The 19,939-nt window shown below is 67.2% G+C and overlaps 1 protein-coding gene across 2 annotated transcripts; it reads right to left on the bottom strand.

The window, feature by feature from the left end:
- Nucleotides 1-1,929: 1,929 nt before the first annotated feature.
- On the bottom strand, nt 1,930-17,783 carry LOC100081393 (mitochondrial dicarboxylate carrier). 2 transcript variants are annotated; one of them, XM_029056991.2, is made up of 11 exons: nt 17,630-17,783; nt 9,847-9,966; nt 9,581-9,695; nt 9,198-9,246; nt 8,695-8,736; nt 6,614-6,657; nt 5,945-6,015; nt 5,322-5,414; nt 4,593-4,670; nt 3,683-3,739; nt 1,930-3,570 (listed from the first exon to the last, which is right to left on the bottom strand). In XM_029056991.2, the coding sequence occupies exons 1-11, from the start codon at nt 17,750-17,752 to the stop codon at nt 3,469-3,471; spliced, it is 894 nt and encodes a 297-aa protein (XP_028912824.1). In that variant the 5' UTR covers nt 17,753-17,783; the 3' UTR covers nt 1,930-3,468. The 2 variants fall into 2 exon arrangements, 1 of the variants encoding a protein (XP_028912824.1); XR_003756610.2 differs by lacking the exon at nt 17,630-17,783 and adding an exon at nt 16,974-17,185 and having other exon boundaries at nt 3,540-3,570.
- Nucleotides 17,784-19,939: the final 2,156 nt, after the last annotated feature.

Here is a 19,939-nt window from a genome sequence, read left to right as displayed (position 1 = left end):
AGAGAAGTTAAGTGACTTGCCCACAGTCACGCAGCCGACAAGTGGCAGAGCCGGGCTTCGAACCCACGACCTCTGACTCCAAAGCCCGTGCTCTTTCCCCTGAGCCATGCTGCTTCTCATTTCCTGAGCACATACTGTGTGCTAAGCACCGTTCTAAGCGCTGGGGGAGATACCATCTTCACCCCCATTTTACAGATGAGGTCACTGAGGCCCAGAGAAGTTGACCCAATCCCCACCCCGGTACAATAATGATGGTTCATTATCATTTTTATTATCGAGCGCCGTCGAATCGTTTCCGATTCACAGGGCCTCCATGGATACTTTCTCCCCTGCCACGATCCACCACCTCTCTTACGGTTCTTCCGTTATCGTTGTCCCGGTCTCTATCCGCCTAGCTGGCGGCCTGCCTCTTCCAGTGTTTTCCCGGGACTTTCCCTAGCATTAGCGTCTTCTCCGGAGAATCGGTGCTCCTGACGACGTGTCCAAAATACGCTAATCCAAGTGGAGTCATTAGGCCTTCCGAAGCTTCGGATCGACTTGCTCCAAAATCCACTTGTTTGCTTTTCGGGCCATCCACGTATTGGCGAAAGCCCTCCTTTCTTCTCCCACTTCCTTCTGCGTCGCCCTGACTCGCTTCCTTTATTCATCTCCCTCTCCCAGCCCCACACCACTTACCTCCAAACCCCTAATTTTATTTATTTCTCTTCCTGTCTCCCCCTCTAGATTGTCAGCTCGTCGCGGGCAGGGAATGTGTCTGTTCTGCCGTTCTACCGTCCTCTCCCAGGCGCTTAGAACGGTGCTCTGCGCGCAGTAAGTGCTCAATAAATATGACTGACAAACAGCGTGGCTCAGTGGCGAGAGCCCGGGCTTGGGAGTCAGAGATGGTGGGGTCTAATGCCGGCTCGGCCACTTGTCACAGCTGGGTGACCTTGGGCGAGTCACTTCTCCGGGCCTCAGCGGCCTCACCTGCAAAATGGGGATGAGAACGGTGTAGCCCCACGTGGGGCCGCCTGATGACCTCGTTATCTCCCCCAGCGCTTAGAACGGTGCTCGGCACATAGTAAGCGCTTAACCAATACCAACGTTATTGTTACCGAGATAACCAGGTGGGACCCAGGCCCGGTGCTGGGTGGGATTCCCAGCCTAAGGGGGAGCGGGAAGGGCCGAGGGGCCTTCCCAGCTGAAGCCCCGCCCTCCCTCACCTCCCGCTCCCTCCTGCGTCACCCCGATTCTTTCCCTTCGCTCTTCTCCCCTCCCTGCCCCAAACGTCTCACGTCCGGATCTGCCGCTTGATTCACTTATCCCTTTGCTCTTCCCCGCTCCCAGCCCCGGAGCACTCACCTACCCATCTGCGATTTTATTCACTTGATGTCCGTCTCCCCCGTTCTAGACCGTGAGCTCATCGTGGGCCGGGAATGTCACTAGTTACTGTCGATCGCCCCCGCCCAAGCGCTCGGTCCGGTGCCCCGCACAGGGTAGGCGCTCGATCGATGCCACCGAATGAATTTTACAGATGAGAATGCCGTGGCCTAGAGAGGCAGAGTGCTATGCCCGAGGCCATTCGGCGGGCGGGTGGTGGAGTCGGGCTTCGAACCCAAGGTCCCTGACCTCTCTCTTAGGCCATTACCCTTCAGCTGGTAGCCCCCCGGCCCCTCACCTCGCCCGCAAGGAGCCGGCAGGCTAGCCGATTCGGTCGAGCGCTTAAGCCGGTGGTCTGCCCGCAGTAAGCACTCGATAAATATCATCGAACGCCGTGGGAGGGGAACCCAGAGGGGCAAGAGCGGAGACCGTCGACGTCCCCCCGGCCACCTGAAGGAAGCAGAACGGGAGCGAGTTCTTGGAAGCCTCCATTGCAGAGGTGGGTTTGCCTCGTCCGGCCCCGCTTCCCCCCAGGCGGAGGAGACCCAAGACCCACAGAGACTCGGTAGCCCCAGACCTTCTTGCTGATTTATTCTCATTTTTCGGAATCACAAACGGGCCGCCCGGATCCAAATTCCTTCGGGCCCCATTAATGCCCGAGGGGAGGATTTCACAGTGCACATGGGACACGGGACGCGAGGCGGTAAAGCAGAGGATCGAGGGAAGGGGGCACCTGGGGACACGAGCGGGCCTCACGTCACCCTTCAGAGGTCGGGGCTACTGACGAACGCCCCCCCCCGCCCCGGCCCAAGGAGTAGCCGAACAGATGCGATGCTTTGGCTAAAAATCCGTCCACCTCGCTGCCTGACCGATCCCTAGATCCGTGGAAACTGGGGGGCGGGGGGTGCCAGACCTTTCCTAGCCCTTGAAAGACAGAACGCTAAGCGGGGAGAAGATGGGGGCGGGAAGAGGAGGAAGCCGCGGTCGGACTCGAAGAATCCCTGAAGAAGCGGCAACCCGCAGGTTGCCGGGAAGCTCTCTGATTGCGTTTTGATCTTAGAAGCGAGAACGAGCAGCGTTTCGGGTTGACGGGGGGGGGGGGGGGGGGGGGATGTCCAGGGTGGGGAAGAGACGCCACCGAGGGAGACCGACCAGTTGCGCCAACTCCCGGAGGCCGGGGTTTGGAGCAGGGAGCCCTGGGGGCCGAGACAGAGCAAAACGGGAAACGCTCCTCCCTGCTCGGGGGACTCAGGGGCAGGACACCCTCTCAAAGACACTTTCCCCCCTCGCCCCCTGGTCCCAATTCTTGGCTCAAGACATGGCCACGCTCCAGCTTTGGGCGGGGAGAAGGGAAAGTTGACCGGCGCGTACCTTGACGGCGGCGGAATCCGAGATGATGGAGTTGGGGTTTTTTTTTGGGGGGGGTCCTCAAAATGGGGTCTCCCCCCCCAGAGAGAGGGGCACGCTTCTCTTCCTCACCCCCTTCCCCTCGCCCCAACTCCCGTACTGTTCGGTCATCGTTTTTAAAGTGCTCCGAGGAAGGGAGGTCGAGTGCGAAAGGAAGTTTGGGAATAACCCGCGGCCCCTCCGCTCGAGGCCTCAGGGCCCGGCCTCTTGACCCCGCACCCCCAGTAGCCCCCCAGGGCGAGAGAGCTGCTATAAACCCTGAAATCCCTCCCCCGCCGACGGGAGCAGAGGGAGAGAAGACGAAGCTTTCTCCGGTCGACTGGAGACGCTCTGGGCGGCCGGCCGCCCTCCCCTTCCCTCTCTCACGGCGTCGGGGGCTTCGGGGCCGGACGGAGGCCAACGGGACGGGGGAGGGTCGCGGGCTTGTTCGATTAAGGCAGATTAAGTTGGGGGGGGGGGGGGGGGTTAAATGGGGGACTCCTGTCGCCGGAAGGGCCCTCCGAGCGGAGGAGGAGGAGGAGGCAAAAATCACGGGACGATCCAGGCTGGAGCGATTCAGGAAAAGAGGGCCGGGAAGGTGAAACCATCTTCCCACGTGGCCTCTCTCCCTTCCTTGGTCTCTTTGGAAGAACCCCAGACGGAGGCTGGGGGCGGGGGCGGTTTGGGAGGGCGAGGGGGGCTCCGCCCTGCGGGGGGCCCGGATCAGGCCGGAATTTTGATCCCGAAATATTTGCGGAGTTGCTCCAGGAAGACGAAGGTGAGGATGGTGTGCGGCACCAGGCGGATGGCGGCCGGGAAGAAGCCCTGGAAGGAGAAGAGGGAGGAAGGCGGGCGGGATGCGGGGCCGGTCGGTCGTATTTATCGAGCCAGTGCCGACCCCTCCCGCCTCAAGCCCCACAGCGAGGGTCCCTCTTACCTTGTAGAAGGCCAGTGGTCCGAGTTTAGCTGTCTCCACGGCACAGTGAATGACACCCTAAGAGGAACCGATCAGGAATCGGGGAGGGAGGGTCAGGTGGTCTCCGCCATCTCAGTCCCGCCCGCCGCCCCCCTCTCCCACGAGGCTCAAAGCCCTCTTCGACGAGAGATCGACAGGAGAGGCAGCGCGGTCTGGCGGGTGGAGCCCGGGCCCGGGAGTCAGAAGGACCTGGGCTCTGGTCCCGGCTCCGCCCCTCATCTGCTGCGGGTGGCCCTGGGCGAGTCCCTTCCCTCCTCTGGGCCTCGGTTCCCTCGTCCGGAAAACGGGGATGAAGGCAGGCGGCCCCACGTGGGACGGGGACCGAGTCCGACCCGATTAGCTCGGATCTACCGCAGCGCCTAGAACAGCGGCTGGCAGACGGTAAGCGCTTAACGAGTACCGTTTAAAAATAAAGAGGAGAGGGAATAGGTGGGAACGGGTGAAGAGGAAGGGGTGAGGAAAATCCGATCCCGACCCAGCCCGTGCGAGGGGTCTGGGCAAGCTGCAGCGGGCCAAGACTTCAGTTCCGCTCAGCGTGGCCACCGTCCGGCCCCTCTGGGCTACGGCCCGAGGGGGGCGGGGAGGCTCGGCTGCCCCCCACCCCTCCCCAGGCCGATCCCGTTTCCCCTCGGGGGAGGGAGGAGCCGGGAAATGACGGACAAGCAGAGCCCGGGGCTGAGAGTCTAATCCCGGCCTCCCGCGGGCAAGTCGCTTCCCTCTTCTGGGCCCGGGTTTCCTCGGCTGGAAAACGGGAGCCTCGATCCCTGCCCTCCCTCCCCGGCGTGGGAGAGGGACCGCGGCCGACGCCATTTGCCTGTACGCACCCCAGCGCGTAGAGCAAGCGCCGAACAGATACCCCCAGCGGCCTCACCTTATACTCCCCCTGGGAGCTCATCAGACGGGTCTTGAGCACGTCCAGAGGCTGGCACAGGAAGGTGGCACACCCGCCCTGAGGGGAGAGGCGGGGGACGTGGGTCCGGGGGGGGGGGGAGACGGACCCTCGGGGCCGACCCCGCGCCCACCCGGGACTTCCCGGCGGCCTCTGCTTCGGCCCGCGTCAACTCCGTGGGACGTACGAGCGGGGAGGAGGCCGGCGGATCATTCGTCTCGGTCTCTGACGCCTCTCTCACGGGTCCGTCTTACTGAGCGGGGACCCGGTCTTCTCCCTACTCTTTCCCAGCGTTGAGGACAGCGCTTTCGCCTACGATAAGCACCTCGCACGTGCTGTTACTCTGGACTCTACAGTGGCCAGGGAAGAAAGCCCCTCACTCCGGGCTGGGACGGGACACGGGGTTTTCCATCCTTGTGACACCCGACTAGGTAACAGGAAGCTCTTGGGCCAGGATTCTTCATCTCCCCCCAGAACCGACCTTCCCCTCCCGTTGACTGTCCCGCTGGCTCCTCCCAAGCGCCCAGCGCGGTGCTGTGGAGTAAGCGCTCGGTAAATACCACCGACCGATCGATCCCGACTGCTTTCCCGAGACCGTCAGCTCTTCGAGGGCCGGGATTGCACGGTCCAGCTCCGCGGTCGTCTCCCAAGCGAAGACGTCGCGGACTGGGAGGGGGGAGAAGACGCCTCCCTTTCCGGCGGGGAACTTACGGCGATGAAGCTGGCGAGGAAGTGAGTGAAGATGTTGTCGGAGAGAAGTCCCGTGGTGAGGACCAGCTGCTTGGCCTGATCGTAACAGGACAGCTGCCGGAAGGGAGGGGGGGGGGGAGGGGGGCCGTCGGTCACCCCGAGACCAGGGAGGGTCCCCCTGCCCGCCGGAGTCGACCCCCGGGTCCCCCCAGACGTCGCTAACGGGAGCCGCCGGGGCGTCCCGGCCTCGGTGGCCCCTCGGAAGCCCACGGGACGCCCCGCTCCCTCCCCGAAAGTCCTCGGACTCCTCGGGGTCCCCTCTCCTTCAGCAAGACCGCGAAACGCGGCCCGGCGACCAGAGCCCGGGCCCGGGAGTCGGCGGGACCTGGGTTCTAATCCCAGCTCCACTCCTTGTCTGCCGGGTGGCCTCGGGCCGGTCGCTTCACTTCCCCGGCCCACAGTTCCCTCATCTGGAAACCGGGGATGAAGACCGTGAGCCCGGACCGGGGGACGGGGACCGCGTCCAACCTGACGAGCTTGGATCTGGCCCGGCGCTTAGTACAGTTCCTGGCGCGCAGTCAGCGCCCAATACAGTGCCTGACACACAGCAGGCGCTTAACCGACGCCCCAAGAGAGGCCCCCACCTGGCCGACTGTGACGAGGGCTCCCCGGCTCGACGCCATCGTGGCACCAGAAAATAACTTCTTCAAACCTTCTGCAGGAGGGCAGGCGGAAAAGAGGAGATCGCGTTAGCGGGTTTCCCGACCCTTGCCCCACTGGCGGCCGAGAAACCGGACTGTCGGCCCGTCGTGGGCACGCAACGTGTTTATTGGTGTGCCGTCCTCTCCCAAGTGCTTAGTCCAGTGCTCTGCACACGGTAAGCGCTGGATAAATACGACTGAATAAGAAACGGGTGCACTTCTTTCCTACATTCCCCCGGCACCTGAATCCGGACCTCCTCACCGCTGACTTCTCGCCTCCGGCCCGCAACGCCCTCCCTCCTCAAATCCCACAGACGGCGGCTCTCCCCACCTGCGAAAGCCTCATTAAAATCCCATCTCCTCCAAGGGGCCCTCCCTGACTGCACCCTCCTTTCCTCTCCTCCCGCTCCCTTCTGCGTCGTTTATTCATTTGGCTCCGTCCCCTTTAAGCACTCGATATTCACCTCACGACTCTAACGCCCCTCTAGACTGTCAGCTCGTCGCGGGCCGGGAACGCGTCTGTTCACTGTCCCGTTCTCTTCTCCCAAGCGCTGACTACGGCGCTCCGCACCCAGTAAAGCGCTCGCTAAATGCGGCGGACTGAAGTCTTACCTTCGCGTGCTACGCGATACAAGCCGTCGAGGGCGTGAGAGTAGCTGCGGGAACACAGGAGAGGACGAGGGTTAGCGCTCGCTTCCAGGATATCCTCATCGTTTCCTCTCCGTCCTCTATCGCGTTAACCCAATCACTTCTCCCACCCCGCCTGGATGACCCTGTCGGCCTCCTCGCTGACCTCCCGGCCTGCTGTCTCTCCCCACTCAGGTCCGAACTTCGCCCCGCTGCCCGGATCCTCCTCCTACAAAAACGTCGGGGCCGCGGTCCCCAGCTCCTCCGGAACGTCCGGCGGTTGCCCGCCCCCCTCCGCATCCAACGGAATCTCCTCGCCGGCGGCTTCAAGGCCGTCCGTCCCCTGGTCCCCTCCTACCTCACCTCACTCCTCTCCTCCTCCCACCCGGCCCGCGCGCTCCGCTCCTCTAATGCCAACCTCCTCGTCGGGCCTCCGTCTCGTCAGTCTGGCCGCCGGCCCCCGGCCCGGATCGCCCTCCCGCTTCACGTCCCACAGACCGCTGCTCTCCCCACCTTCAAAACCCTCCTAAAAATCCCATCTCCTTCCCCGCCTAAGCCCATATCTCCCTTATTCCCCATCCGCGTCGACCCTGAGCTTGTCTGTGGGTCTTTTAAGCGCTTTAATGCTCACGCCGGCCCCGCGCCGCCGCCGTCCACATCTTCCTACTCTATTTCCCCTCTCCTTAATCTGCCCGAATGTCTGTCCCGCCCCCGTAGACCGTCAGCTCCTCGTGAGCAGGGAACGACTCGACCGTCTCGCTCGCGTCGTTCTCTCCCGGGCGCCTGCTGCGGTGCTCCGCACCCATTAAGCGCTCGACAAAGACCGCCGGCGTCGTCGTGTAGACGCGGGCCGGCCTAGGGGGTGGAGCCCGGGCCTGGGAGTCAGAAGGCCCCGGCTCCTCGTCCCCACTCCGCCCCTCGTCTGCTGCGGGACCTCAGGCGAGTCGTTTCACTTTTCTGTCCCTCGGTTCCCTCCTCCGTCTAAAGGGGACGGACGCGGGACTCGCTTCGAGCCCTGCAAGGCCGTCACCGCCCAAGCGGACTCTCCGACCGCTTGGTACAGCGCTCTGGACCCCGGAAGTGCTCAATAAATACAATCGAATGAATCGAAGGAAGGACAGGGACCGTGTCTGACCCGAGTAGCCTGGATCTACCCCAGCGGTTGGTACAGTAAAATGGGGAGGAGGATTTTGAGCCCTACGTGGAACAACCCGATCACCTCGTACCCATCCCGGCGCTTAGAACAGCGCGTGGCACGCGGTGAGCGCTTAACGGGACGCCACGGGGAAAAACCACCAGCCATCGCCCACCACCGGCCAAGCCGCCCGGCGGCCGGATGCCCGGGGTTCCCCAAATCTCCCCGGAGTCGCGAGCCGCCGGGCTGCCGTGGCCGCCGGCCTGGTCCCTCTTCCCACCCGACGCTCCCCGGACTCATTCGTCCCCCAGCCCACCCCCTCGGGGGAGGCTCCTGCAGGAGATCGATGTGATAATCTCCAATCTGAGCTCGTTGTGGGCAGGAATGTGTCTGCTGTCATACTGCGCTCTCCCAAGCGCTTAGTACAGTGCTTCGCACACTGGAGGTGCTCGCTGAATACGAATGAACGGTCCTCCAGTCCAATTTCAGCGGCCTCCGTGAGGGCAGGGATGGGGCCCGTTGGGCTCTCCCGAGTGCTCGGTACAGTGCCCTCCACACGGTCAGTGCTCCACAAACACCACCGATCCATCGGTTTTACCTACTGATCGCTCTAGGCGAGCGAGGCCCGGTCCGGGAAACCGGCCTACCAGAAGGAGCGCGGGCCCGCGGGTCAGAGGACCCGGGTTCGCCTCCCGCCCCCGCCCCCCGTCGGACCCGGGGCGAGTCACTTCACTTGGCCGAGCCTCGGTTCCGCGTCTCTAACACGGGGATCGACTCCCTGTCCTTCCCCCTCCGGGGGTCCGACCCGCTGACCTTCCCCGGCGCCTAGCAGAGCGCCTGGCACGGGGGAACGCTCGGCCAACGCCTCGGTTGTGGGCGGGAGGCAAACCCCGCCGGATCCGGCCCCTCGGGGCCCCCGGCCGCGACTTACTTCCGCCTCCGGCTGGCCGGCAGCTTCATGTCGTTCTGCATCCTGGAACCGAACCGCGCACAGAAATCGGGAAAATCGGAATCAGTCGGGGCGGATCGACGCCGACCTTACGATTATCAGTAGCGGTCGCACCGATGATGATCACGAGGATTTTAACGGCGATAACAACAATACACGCGGCCATCGGGGGTCACGGGTCCTAATCCCGGCTCCGCCCCGCGTCTGCCGTGTGACCTCGGGCGAGTCCCTTCGCTTCTCTGGGCCTCGGCTCCCCCGTCTGGAAAACGGGGAGGGAGTCCGTGAGCCGCCCCCGCGGGAAGGGGACGCCCAGGCCCGGGCTCCACCCACCCGGCCGCGCTGCAATCCCTCGCCCGCACGGGGCTCGCGGTCACGAAGTGCTATCGACCCATCGACCGACAGACGGAGGAGCCCGGAGCGGATTCCCCGGATCCGAGCGGGAGGGCGGGGGGGGGGGGGGGGCGCGCGGGGCGGGCAGCACCGACCTGACGTTGACCATGTCCGCGGGGGTCCCCACCAATCCGCCGGCGAAACCTGCAATCGCGGCCGGGGGGAAACGGCGTTCCCCCGCACGGGAATTCTCAAAGACGGGTGGCAGATCCCCGGCCTCGTCCGTCCTTCAACCTCCCCGCTCGCCGACCCCCCCCCCGGTCCGGTCCCCCTCCGAGAGGGTGCCTCCTCCGGGAAGCCTTCCCGGATTAAGCTCTCCTCTCCGCCGCCACCCTATTTTCCCTCCCTCCCGCCTCCCTCGAAATAATATTAATAACGACGGTATCCGTTAAGCGCCACGCGCCACGCTCCGTCTGCCCCCTGAGCGCGCCCGAGCGAACGAGTGACGGGGAGCCCCGCCCCAAGCGCCCCGTCTCACCTCCGAAGGCTCCGAGCAGCACCTTCTGGTAGAAGGGCGGGGGGCCCCGGTTGCCCCGGGCCAGGTGGTCGCGGGCCGAGTCGTAGATGGCGAAGCGGGTCAGGGAGTAGGTCATCTGGAGGGGAGGCGTGAGGATCGCGGGGGCCCGGCCGACGGCCCCCCCCCCCCGCCGAGGCTCCGGGCCGGCGGGGTGCCCGCCCGCCCGCCCCGGGGAGCCGGTGCTCCGCGCACGGCGGGTGCCCGATAAATGCCGCCGGAGGACCCACCTGGCGGCACAGAGAGGCGCTGAGTCCGTTGTAGAGGGCCAGGAGGCCGTCGGTGCGGATGACCTTGACCGCCATGCCCGTCATCCGCAGCTTCACCTCCTGCTGCGTCTGCAGGTGGACCTGGGCCGGGGGAGAGAGCGTCCGGCGGGCCCGGGGAGATCCCTCCCCGCCGGACCCCCCGGGCGGCCGCCCCGCCCTCGCCGCCGGATGACCGGGATGTTAACCATCGGGGCGTTCGGTTGAGCGCCGGGGCGGACGCGGCCCCCGTCCCGCGTGGGGCTCCGTCCCCCTCGGGAGGGCGAGGGAACTGAGGCCCGGAGACGTGAGGTGCGCGGCCGATCTGGGGAGGGGAGCCCGGGGCTCCGCGAGGTCGAGCCGCGGCGGAGTAAAAACGGCGCTTACTACACCCAGGGCACTGGCCCGAGCGCCCGGGAGAGCCCGACCCAGCAGATCGGCCGCCGCGTTCCCCGCCCGCAGCGGGCTTACGGTCTGGAGGCAACTAGACGTCGCTACGTGCCGAGCACCGTCCCGGGAGCTAGGGCGGGACCGCGAGCCCCACGCGGGCCGGGGGCCGGGGGCCGGGCCCGACCCGATTATCTACCCCAGCGTTTAGGACGGCGCCCGGCCCGTAGCGGGCGCTTAACGCGTGCCTCGGCGAGAACGGTTATGCGAGAGGTGATCCCGTCCCCTCCCGAGCGTTCGGTACATCCCACGACCGACACACGGGGCTCTCGGTCTGAAGGGGGGGGCGGGAAGGGACGATCGATCCCCGTCTCACAGAGGAATCCACCGACCCGGGGTATCTACTGAGCGCTCGCTACGCGCAGAGCGCCGTAGCGGGCGCCGGGGAGAGGACGCCACCCCGGCGTCGGCAGCTTCGCGATGGGCTTCGCGGCCTACGGCGGGGAGACGGACGGGGAAGGTGAGGCCCAGAGAAGTGACTCAGCCAAGGTCACCCGGCGGGCGAGGGCTGCGGCCTTTACTCTCCTTCCTGCTTTCGCTTTCCGATCGTAAACGGCTCGTCGGCGTCTCCCCGCTCTGAACCGTAAAGCTCCCGGAGGGCGGGGAACGTATATCGCCGGGGGCGCTCCCGGGCGCCCGGCACAGCGCTCGCCGCCCTCCGGGGCACTCGGCCCGGTGGCCGACGCTCGGCGGGCGCCCAACGAACACCGCCGACTCCGTGGCCCGTTGAAATCCCAGGCGGAGAGGAGGGCTGCGGGAGGCGGTCGGGGAACGAAGGCGGAGGGGGTCGACCTGACGTCGTCAATCACCCGGTGGCGGCTACCGCTCGAATAATAATAATGACGACGCCATTTCTCGAGCGCTCGCCAGGTGCCGAGCGCCGGGGGAGATCCGAGGTCACCGGGCTGTCCCCCGTGGGGCTCGCGGGCTTCATCCCCATTCTCCAGACGAGGTCACTGAGGCCCAGAGGAGTGAAAGCGGCTCGCCCGAAGTCCCGCAGCTGCCGAGCGGCGGAGGCGGGATTAGAACCCACGACCTCCGGCTCCCCGGCCCCGGGCGCTCGGCCACGCCTCTTCCCCCAAGCGCTTAGGAGAGCGCACAGCACCCAGGAGGGGCTCGATGAATAACGCGGATGTGGAGTGGGCCCCGGGGACGGGCGCGGGGGGCGTCCTAGCTTACGCCCTGAGGAAAAAGACGCTTGGGGCTTGGGTGAGGAGCGCGTCGCGCACCCGACACTGTGCTGAGCGCTGGGGAAGGACAATCAGGACCCGGTCCCCCGTTCCGCCTAAAAAGGAGGGAGAACCCAGGTCCTCCGACTCCCGAGCCCGCGCTCTCTCCACTGGGCCCAGCTGCCCCGGCGTGCAAGGCGAAGCGCTCGCTACGTGCCGAGCGCCGTCCTGACCGCCGGGCCGGGTCCCGGGTAATCGGGTCGGACCCCGCCCCCGTCCCAGGCCGAGAGGGAGGACGGACGTCGACTCCCCGTGTGACGGCGGGAGAAACGGAGGCCCAGAGAAGTGAAGCCACTTGCCCGAGGTCACCCGGCAGGCGGGAGGCGCGACGGGGATCGGAGCCCGGGGCCCCGGCGCCCGAGCTCCCCGGGGCCTCGGTTTCCCCATCCGTAAAGTGGAGGCGAAGAGTGGGAGCCCCATGAGGGACGGGGACCGGGTCCAACCCCGTTAGTTTCTATCCACCCCGGCGCCTAGTACGGGGCCTGGCACGTAGTAAGCGCCTCACAAATACTATATTAAAAAGAGAGGGAGAGGTCCAGGCTCCTTCCACTGGATCGTGCTGCTCTTCTGCCCCAACGGGTAGAGCCCGGGCCTGGGAGTCAGCAGGACCCGGGTTCTAATGCCGGCTCCGCCACCCGTCTGCTGGGTGACCTTGGGCCAGTCACTTCACTCCCCCGGGCCTCGGTTCCCTCCTCTGGAAAAGTCGGGGGTGAAGACCGTGAGCCCCACGCGGGACAGGGACGGCGTCCCCCCTCCCTCGGATCTCCCCCCCGGCGCTCAGAACAGCGCTTGGCGCACGGTAAGCGCTGAACCGGCGCCGTCGTTATCGTCATCGCTATTAATTTACGTGAATTATCTTCCCGTAGCCGTAAGTTCCCGGCGGGGCCGCCTCCTCCACTGGACGGCGGGGATCTTCTCTGCCGGCTCTCCCGCACCGGGCTCCCCCAAGAGTTTGGTCCAGCGCTCGGAGCACAGCGCTCTCCCCGAAGACACCGACGGGTCGGTGCCCCCGCCGCCCGACGGGGCCAATCCGGACGCCCCTTCGTCACCACCGGCCGCTGACGAACCCCGACTCGCCGGCCGGGGCCGCAGATCGACCGAGAATAACGCCGAAACCTCGCCGGCCTTAAGTCCCCGTCCGGACATCGATCCCGATGACGAGGACCGCGGCATCCGTTAAGCGCTTACCACGTGCCCGGCGCTGGGCTCGAGACCATATCGGTAGGTCGGACGGAGACCCTCCCCGCCGCCTCCCGTGGGGGACTCAGTTGGAAGGGGAGGGACGACGGGTGTCTAATCCCCCTCTAACAGATGGGGAAACCGAGGCAGCGCCGGGGTGACACCGCCGGCGGGAGCCGGGATGAGAACCCGGGACCGAGGCGAGGCGGCGTCTAACCGAGCGACGGCGTCGACCGAGCGCTGACTGGGCGCAGGGCGCTCAGGACGGTAATAATAATAATAATAATAATAATAATAATAATAATGACGACGGGTTTCCGTTAAGCGCCTACTATGCGTCGAGCACCGTCGTGAGCGCCGGGGGAGAGCCGGGCTGATCGGGCTGGAATCCGGCTCCCCGTGGATGGCCGATGATTTTATTCCTTTTAAGCAGTTAAGGATGTTTTCAGGGCGCTGCACCGTTTCCCCTCGATTTATTTTTCTCTGATTAATCTATCATCTCCCCTACCCCTAACCGCTCCAGCATCTCCCCCGTCCCTCATCCAATACCATTAATTACAGAGAAGCGGCGAGGCTCGGCGGCGAGAGCCCGGGCCCGGGAGTCGGAGGTCTCGGGTTCCAAAAGCCTCTCTCCTCCCCTCGCCGCCCTGGCCTCACTTCCCGCTCTCGACGATCAGGTCTCCGCTCTCAACTCCACCCTCTCTACTCGTCTCGACTCTCTCGCCCCCCCCTCCCTCCGCCGCTCTCGCTCCACTGACCCACGGCCCCGGGTCGCCTCCCCCGTCCGCCTCCTACGCTCCTAGGCTCGAGCCGCCGAGCGCCGCTGGCCAAAGTCCAAGCACCGAGCCGACCTCACACACTTCAAATTTATCCTTTCCTGCCTTAACTCCGCCCTCTCCTCCGCCAGGCAAAACTTCTCCTCCTCCCTCATCGACACCCACGCCCGTCACCCCCCGCCGACTGTTCCGGACCTTTAACCCTCTCCTCAGGCCCCCTGTTCCTCCCCCTCCCCCATCTCTCACCCCCAATGATCCGGCCGCCTATTTCCTCACGAAAATCAACACGATCGGGTCTGAGCTCCCCAAAGTCACCCGCTCCGCCTCTCCCCTCCCCCCCACCGACCCCCCTCCCCTACTTTCCCATCCTTCCCTGCGGTATCCCCAGAGGAGATCTCCTCCCTCCTCGCAAGCGCCACCCCCTCCGCCTGCGCCTCGGACCCCATTCCCTCTCACCTTCTTAAAACCGTCGCCCCTGCCCTCCTCCCTTCCTTGACTTCTATCTTTAACCACTCGCTCTCCGACGGCTCCTTCCCCTCCGCCTTCGAACACGCCCACGTCTCCCCCGTCCTAAAAAAACCCGCTCTCGACCCCACTTCCCCCTCCAGTCATCGCCCTATCTCCCTACTACCCTTCCTCTCCAAAATCCTAGAACGGGTCGTCTACGGTCGATGCCTAGAATTCCTCAACTCCCATTCTCTCCCGGACCCCCTCCGATCCGGCTTCCGTCCCCTCCGCTCTACCGAGACCGCTCTCTCTGAGGTCACCCGTGACCTCCTTCTCGCCAGATCCGATGGCTCCTACTCCACCCTGATCCTCCTCGACCTCCCTGCCGCCTTTGACACCGTCGACCGTCCCCTCCTCCTCCGTACCTCATCTCACCTCGGCTTCACGGACTCCGTCCTCTCCCGGTTCTCCTCTCGCCTCTCCGGCCGGTCATTCTCGGTCTCCCTCGCCGGCGCCTCCTCCCCCTCCCGTCCTTTAACCGTCGGAGTTCCTCGAGGGTCGGTTCTCGGCCCTCTTCCGTTCTCCGTTTACACTCGCTCCCTCGGCGGACTCGTCCGCTCTCACGGCTTCGACGACCATCTCTACGCGGACGACACGCGGATCCACATCTCCGCCCCCGTCCTCTCCCCCTCCCTTCGGGCTCGCGTCTCCTCCCGCCTCCGGGACGTCTCCGCCCGGACGTCGGCCCGCCGCCTGAAACTCGACGTGAGCGAGACCGAGCTCCTCGTCTTCCCCTCCCGAACCCGGTCCCCTCCCGGACTTCCCTCTCGCCGTCGACGGCGCGACCGTCCTTCCCGTCTCTCGGGCCCGCGATCTCGGCGTCGTCCTCGACTCGTCCCTCTCGTTCGCCCCGCGCGTCCTATCCGTCGCCGAGACCCGCCGGTCTCACCTCTACGATATCGCCGAGATCCGCCCTCTCCCCTCCACCCGGACGGCCGCCTCACCGCTACGGGCTCTCGTCGTATCCCGGCTAGACTACCGCGTCGGCCTTCTCTCCGACCTCCCTCCCTCCTCTCTCGCCCCGCTCCGGTCTATCCTTCGCTCCGCCGCCCGGCTCATCTTCCCGCAGAGACGATCCGGGCGCGTCGCTCCCCTTCTTAAACGACTCCGGCGGTCGCCCGTCGACCTCCGCTCCAAACAGAAACTCCTCACTCTAGGCCTCGAGGCTCTCCGTCCCCTCGCCCCTTCCTACCTCTCCTCCCTTCTCTCTCTCCACCGCCCGCCCCGCACGCTCCGCCCCGCCGCCGCCCGCCTCCTCGCCGTCCCTCGGTCTCGCCGTCGACCCCCGGGCCGCGTCCTCCCGCGGTCCCGGGACGCCCTCCCTCCTCACCTCCGCCAAACTCGTTCTCTTCCCCTCTCCGAAACCCTACTTCCAACTCACCTCCTCCGAGAGGCCTTCCCAGACCGAGCTCCTCTTCTCCCTCTACTCCCTCTACCGCCCCTCCTTCGCCTCTCCGCGGCCTAACCCCCCTTTCCCCCCATCTCCCTCCGCTCCTCCCCCCCTCCCTTCCCGGCCCCTCGGCACCGTACTCGTCCGCTCGACCGTATATATGTCTTCGTGACCCTATTCGTTCCGTTAACGAATCGTACGTCGCCTCGATTCTATTCAGTCGCCATCGTTCTTACGGGACGTCCTTCCCCTCGACTCTATCTGTCGCCATCGTCCCCGTCCGTCCGTCTCCCCCGATCGGACCGTGAGCCCGTCGGACGGCGGGGACCGTCTCTACCCGTCGCCGACCCGTTCGTTCCGAGCGCTCGGTACAGCGCTCTGCACGTAGTAAGCGCTCGGTAAATACTACCGAACGAATGAATCCCGGCCCCGCCACCCGTCCGCCGTGCGACCTCAGGCAGATCGCTTCACTCCTCCGGGCCTCGGCGGCCTCATCTGGAAAATGGAGATTAAGACCGGGAGCCCCACGCGAGACAACCCGATAACTCTTCCGTCTACCCCGGTGCCCGGCAGAGAGTAAGCGCCGAACGGATGCCGTCATTATCCTCGTTACCGGGCGAGGACAATCTACCAAGAGGACAGATACGTCCCCCGCCCGCGGCGCGCTCACGTTCCGGAGGAGGAGACGGGAAGCGAGACGAACGAGCGACGAAAACCGTACGACGTAAAGACGCGGACAGAAGCGCCGCGGGGTCGAGGGTGGGGCTCGGCGGATGCGCGGAGGGACGGGGGAGGGCGAAACTCCCACCCCGGGAGACCCTTCCGGCTCCTCCCGCCGGTCGCGACGGCAACGACGACGACAAGGTCGGGATCCGTTAGGCGCCCGCGACGGGCCGAGCGCCGTCCCGAGCGCCGGGGGAGACACGGGGCCGGCGGGTCGTCCCCCGCGAGGCTCACGGCGAACCCCCGTTTTCCGGACGAGGTCGCCGAGGCCCCGAGCGGCGAAGCGACCCGCCCGCGGCCGGCGGAGCCGGGAGTCGAAGCCACGACCCCCGACCGGGGTCGCGGTCCGAGCCCGGGCCCCCGTTTTGCCGACGGGGGAGACCGAGGCCCGGGGGGGGGGGGGGGCGGGCGACCCGTCCGAGGGCGGGCGCGACGCCAATTCCTCTTCCGGCGCCCCCGGGCTCCCCTAAGCGGAAGGGGAGAGGGGTCCCGAGTCCCCGTTTCACGGAAGAGGCCGGACGACCGGTCCCGGGGTCACCGGGCGGGCCGCGCGGGGATCCGAACCCGGGTCCCCCCGCCCGCGAGGCCCACCTCCGCTCCGGCCCCGGGAGCCCTCCGAGGTTCCCCGGTAACCCGCCCCCCGACGGTCTCCCGTGGGCGGCGGGGGTCCCGGGTCCTCATCCCGCCTCCGCCGGGCCGCCTCCGGCGCGTCGCGCCTCCGGGCCTCGCCCTCCCCATCCGGGAAACGGGGACGACGTCGCCCTCGGCGGTGACGGGCGGGGGGGGGGGCAAAGGGCGGGCCCGGGGAGGCGCGAGGTGGCGAGTTCGAATCCGGCCCCCGCCCCTCGTCCCCCGGGTGACCTCGGGCCGGTCCCTTCGCCTCGCCGGGCCTCGGCCGCCTCATCTGCGAAACGGGGCCGGGGACCGTCACCGACGTCATCATCCGTCTCGGCGTTGGGAAGATCCTGTCGTTGATCATTCTCGCTATCATTATGATACGATCGGCATTATTACTATTATCATTATTATTATTGTTATTAAGAGCCCCGTGGGCCGGGGCCCGGGGCCCGTCGCCTAGGAGGCGTCTAACGGGTAGCACCGAAAAGGAAGAAGGGGGGAAAACGTACATTATTAAAACAAGGAAAAGCAAAGAGGGCCGAGGCCGGGGACGAGGAGTCGGGGGATTAAGCGGATCTCCGGTCATCCCGTCGTTGATTAAAACGAATCGAGACGACACCGGCTGACAAGGACGAAAGCGACGACGGGATCACGGGGAGGGGGGGAACCGGGGGAAAAGGGGGACGCGGCGTCGGTGGCCGTTAAGCGCCCCCTCCGTGCGAAGCCCCGTCGGCGGCGCCGGGGATCCCGGGCGCCGGGGGGAGGGGGTCCCGGGGGGGGCTCGCGGTTCTCACCCCCCTTTTCCGGATGAGGGAACTGAGGCACGGAGAGGGGAAGCGAGCGGCCCCGGGGGGGGCTACTGGGGAGACGCCCTCCTCCCCCCGGCGGAGGCCGCCTACCTTGAGCAGGTCGAGGGGGTGGGTGCAGCAGGCGGCGCCGCAGGAGGCCAGGCCCCCGAAGTACCAGCGGGACACGCGCCGCGGCGACGGCGACGGCGACGGCGACGAGGAAGAGGCCGCCATGGGGCCGCCGGGACCTCCTGGGGCCGCCGGGACCTCCTGGGGCCGCGCCCCCGCCCCCGGACCCCCGCACCAATCCCCGCCCCCGGCTGACGGGGCTCGGGCCCCGCCCCCGCCCCTCCGGACCAATCGCCGCCCCCGCCGCTCGGGCTCGGGCCCCGCCCCCGGCCCTCCGGACCAATCGCCGCCCCCGCCGCTCGGGCTCGGGCCCCGCCCCCGGCCCTCCGGACCAATCGCCGCCCTCGGCTGACGGGGCTCGGGCCCCGCCCCTCCGGACCAATCTCCGCCCCCGCCGCTCGGGCTCGGGCCCCGCCCCCGGCCCTCCGGACCAATCGCCGCCCCCGGCTGCCCGGGCTCGGGCCCCGCCCCCGTCCCCCCCGGGACCAATCCCCGCTCCCGCTGTGCGGGCCTAGGCCCCGCCCCCGCCAATCCCCGTCCCCGGCCCGCGGGCTCGGACCCCGCCCCCTCCCCACCGATATGCAGGATCCGGCCCCGCCCCCTTCGCCCCGACCAATCCCCGACCCTCTTCTCCAGGCCCCGCCCCCTCCCAGGCCAGGCCCGAGGGGGGGGGTCTGACCCCGGGCCTAGAGGTCAAGGCAGCTCTTTCATCGCCCCCCCCCCCCCCCCCCCGCGACCTTGGCCAAGTCACTTCTCTGCGCCTCAGTTCCCCCACCTGCAAAATGGGGCCGCGAGCCCGGGAGAAGCAGCGTGGCTCAGTGGAAAGAGCGCGGGCTTTGGAGTCAGAAGTCATGAGTTCGAATCCCGGCTCCGCCACCTGTCGGCCGCGTGACCGTGGGCGAGCCGCTTCGCTTCTCTGGGCCTCGGTGACCTCATCTGGAAAATGGGGATGGAGACCGGGAGCCCCACGTGGGACCTCCTGATTCCCCCGGGTCTACCCCGGCGCTTAGAACGGTGCTCGGCCCATAGTAAGCGCTCAACAGATGCCGACACCGTCGTCATTCTTCTGAGCCCTTCCCCCCTGGGCCCCGGCCCGGTGCTCTGCACGCGGCGAGCGCCCCCTGAATACGACCGACGGACGAGTACCGTTAAAACCGACCACGACCGGGTCCTCGGCCACCCGGGCTCCGACCCGTTCCGCCGATCCGCCCGGCTCCCGATCGGAGCGAAGCCGGGGCGTCCCGGGGCCCGGGCGACGCTGCCCCCCGCGCCGGGCGTCGAGGGCGACGGCGACCGCGGCGTCGGTCGAGCGCCCGCCGCGGGCCGGGGCGGAGGGGGTCGGGCCCGCGGCCTTCGCGCCCGTTTTACGGATGAGGCGGCCGAGGCCCGGAGCGGCGAAGCGCCCGGCCGCCGCCCGCCGGAAACCGGAGGGGCCTCGCCCACGCGCGGGGCCCACCGGACGGGGATTCCTGGGGAATTCTGTGGGTCGGGGGCTCCCCGTCGGGAAGGCCCGGGGACCCGTGGCCGGGTCGGGGCTCCGGCCTGGAGGCCCCTCTTTCGGCAGAGAGCCCGGCGAGGCTCCGGGGACGGGCCGCGGGACCGCCGTCCCGCGCTCGGCCCTCCCGCTTGGCTCTTCACGCCGACCCGCTCCCCGGGTTTGGATCTCGCCCGTCTCGCCCGCGACCCGCTTCTCGGCCCGGGAGGCCCTCCGGCCACCGATCCCGCGACTCCCCGCCCGCCCTTCGGGGCCTTCCGGCGGGCCCATCTTCCCCGACCGCTCGCCTCCTTTCCCCTGCGCGCCGCCCCGACTCGCCCCCTTTCTTCACCCCCACCCCCTCCGGGTCCGTCATTCACGGATCCGGGGTCGCGTCCCTCCTCCCCCTTCAGACCGTCGGCTCCTTGCGGACGGGAAGATTTCGATTCGACCGTATTCGATAACGACGTCGGTGGCCGGTGAGCGCTCACCGCGCGCAGAGCACCGTCCCGAGCGCCGGGGGAGACGCGGGCTCGTCGGATTGTCCCGCGTGAGGCTCGCGGTCTTCCACCCCCCCCCTTTGCGGACGAGGGCACCGAGAAGCCAAGCCACTGGCCCTCGGCCCCCCGGCTAAGCGGCAGAGCCGGGAGCCGAACCCACGGGCCTCCGACTCCCGGGCCCGTCCCACTGAGCCGGGAGCTGAATCCGAGCCCGTCGTCGGGGAGGAATCGTCTCTCCCTGCGGCCGGACCGTACTTTCCCGGTGCCCCGCACGCGGTGAGCGCTCCGTAAATACGACCCATGGACGACCGGATGAAC

The sequence above is a fragment of the Ornithorhynchus anatinus genome, unplaced genomic scaffold (genome assembly GCF_004115215.2).
Source record: "Ornithorhynchus anatinus isolate Pmale09 unplaced genomic scaffold, mOrnAna1.pri.v4 scaffold_264_arrow_ctg1, whole genome shotgun sequence".
NCBI lineage: Eukaryota > Metazoa > Chordata > Mammalia > Monotremata > Ornithorhynchidae > Ornithorhynchus > Ornithorhynchus anatinus.
The sequence above is the reverse complement of the archived record's forward strand: the minus strand, read 5'-3'. Positions and strand labels throughout refer to the sequence as shown.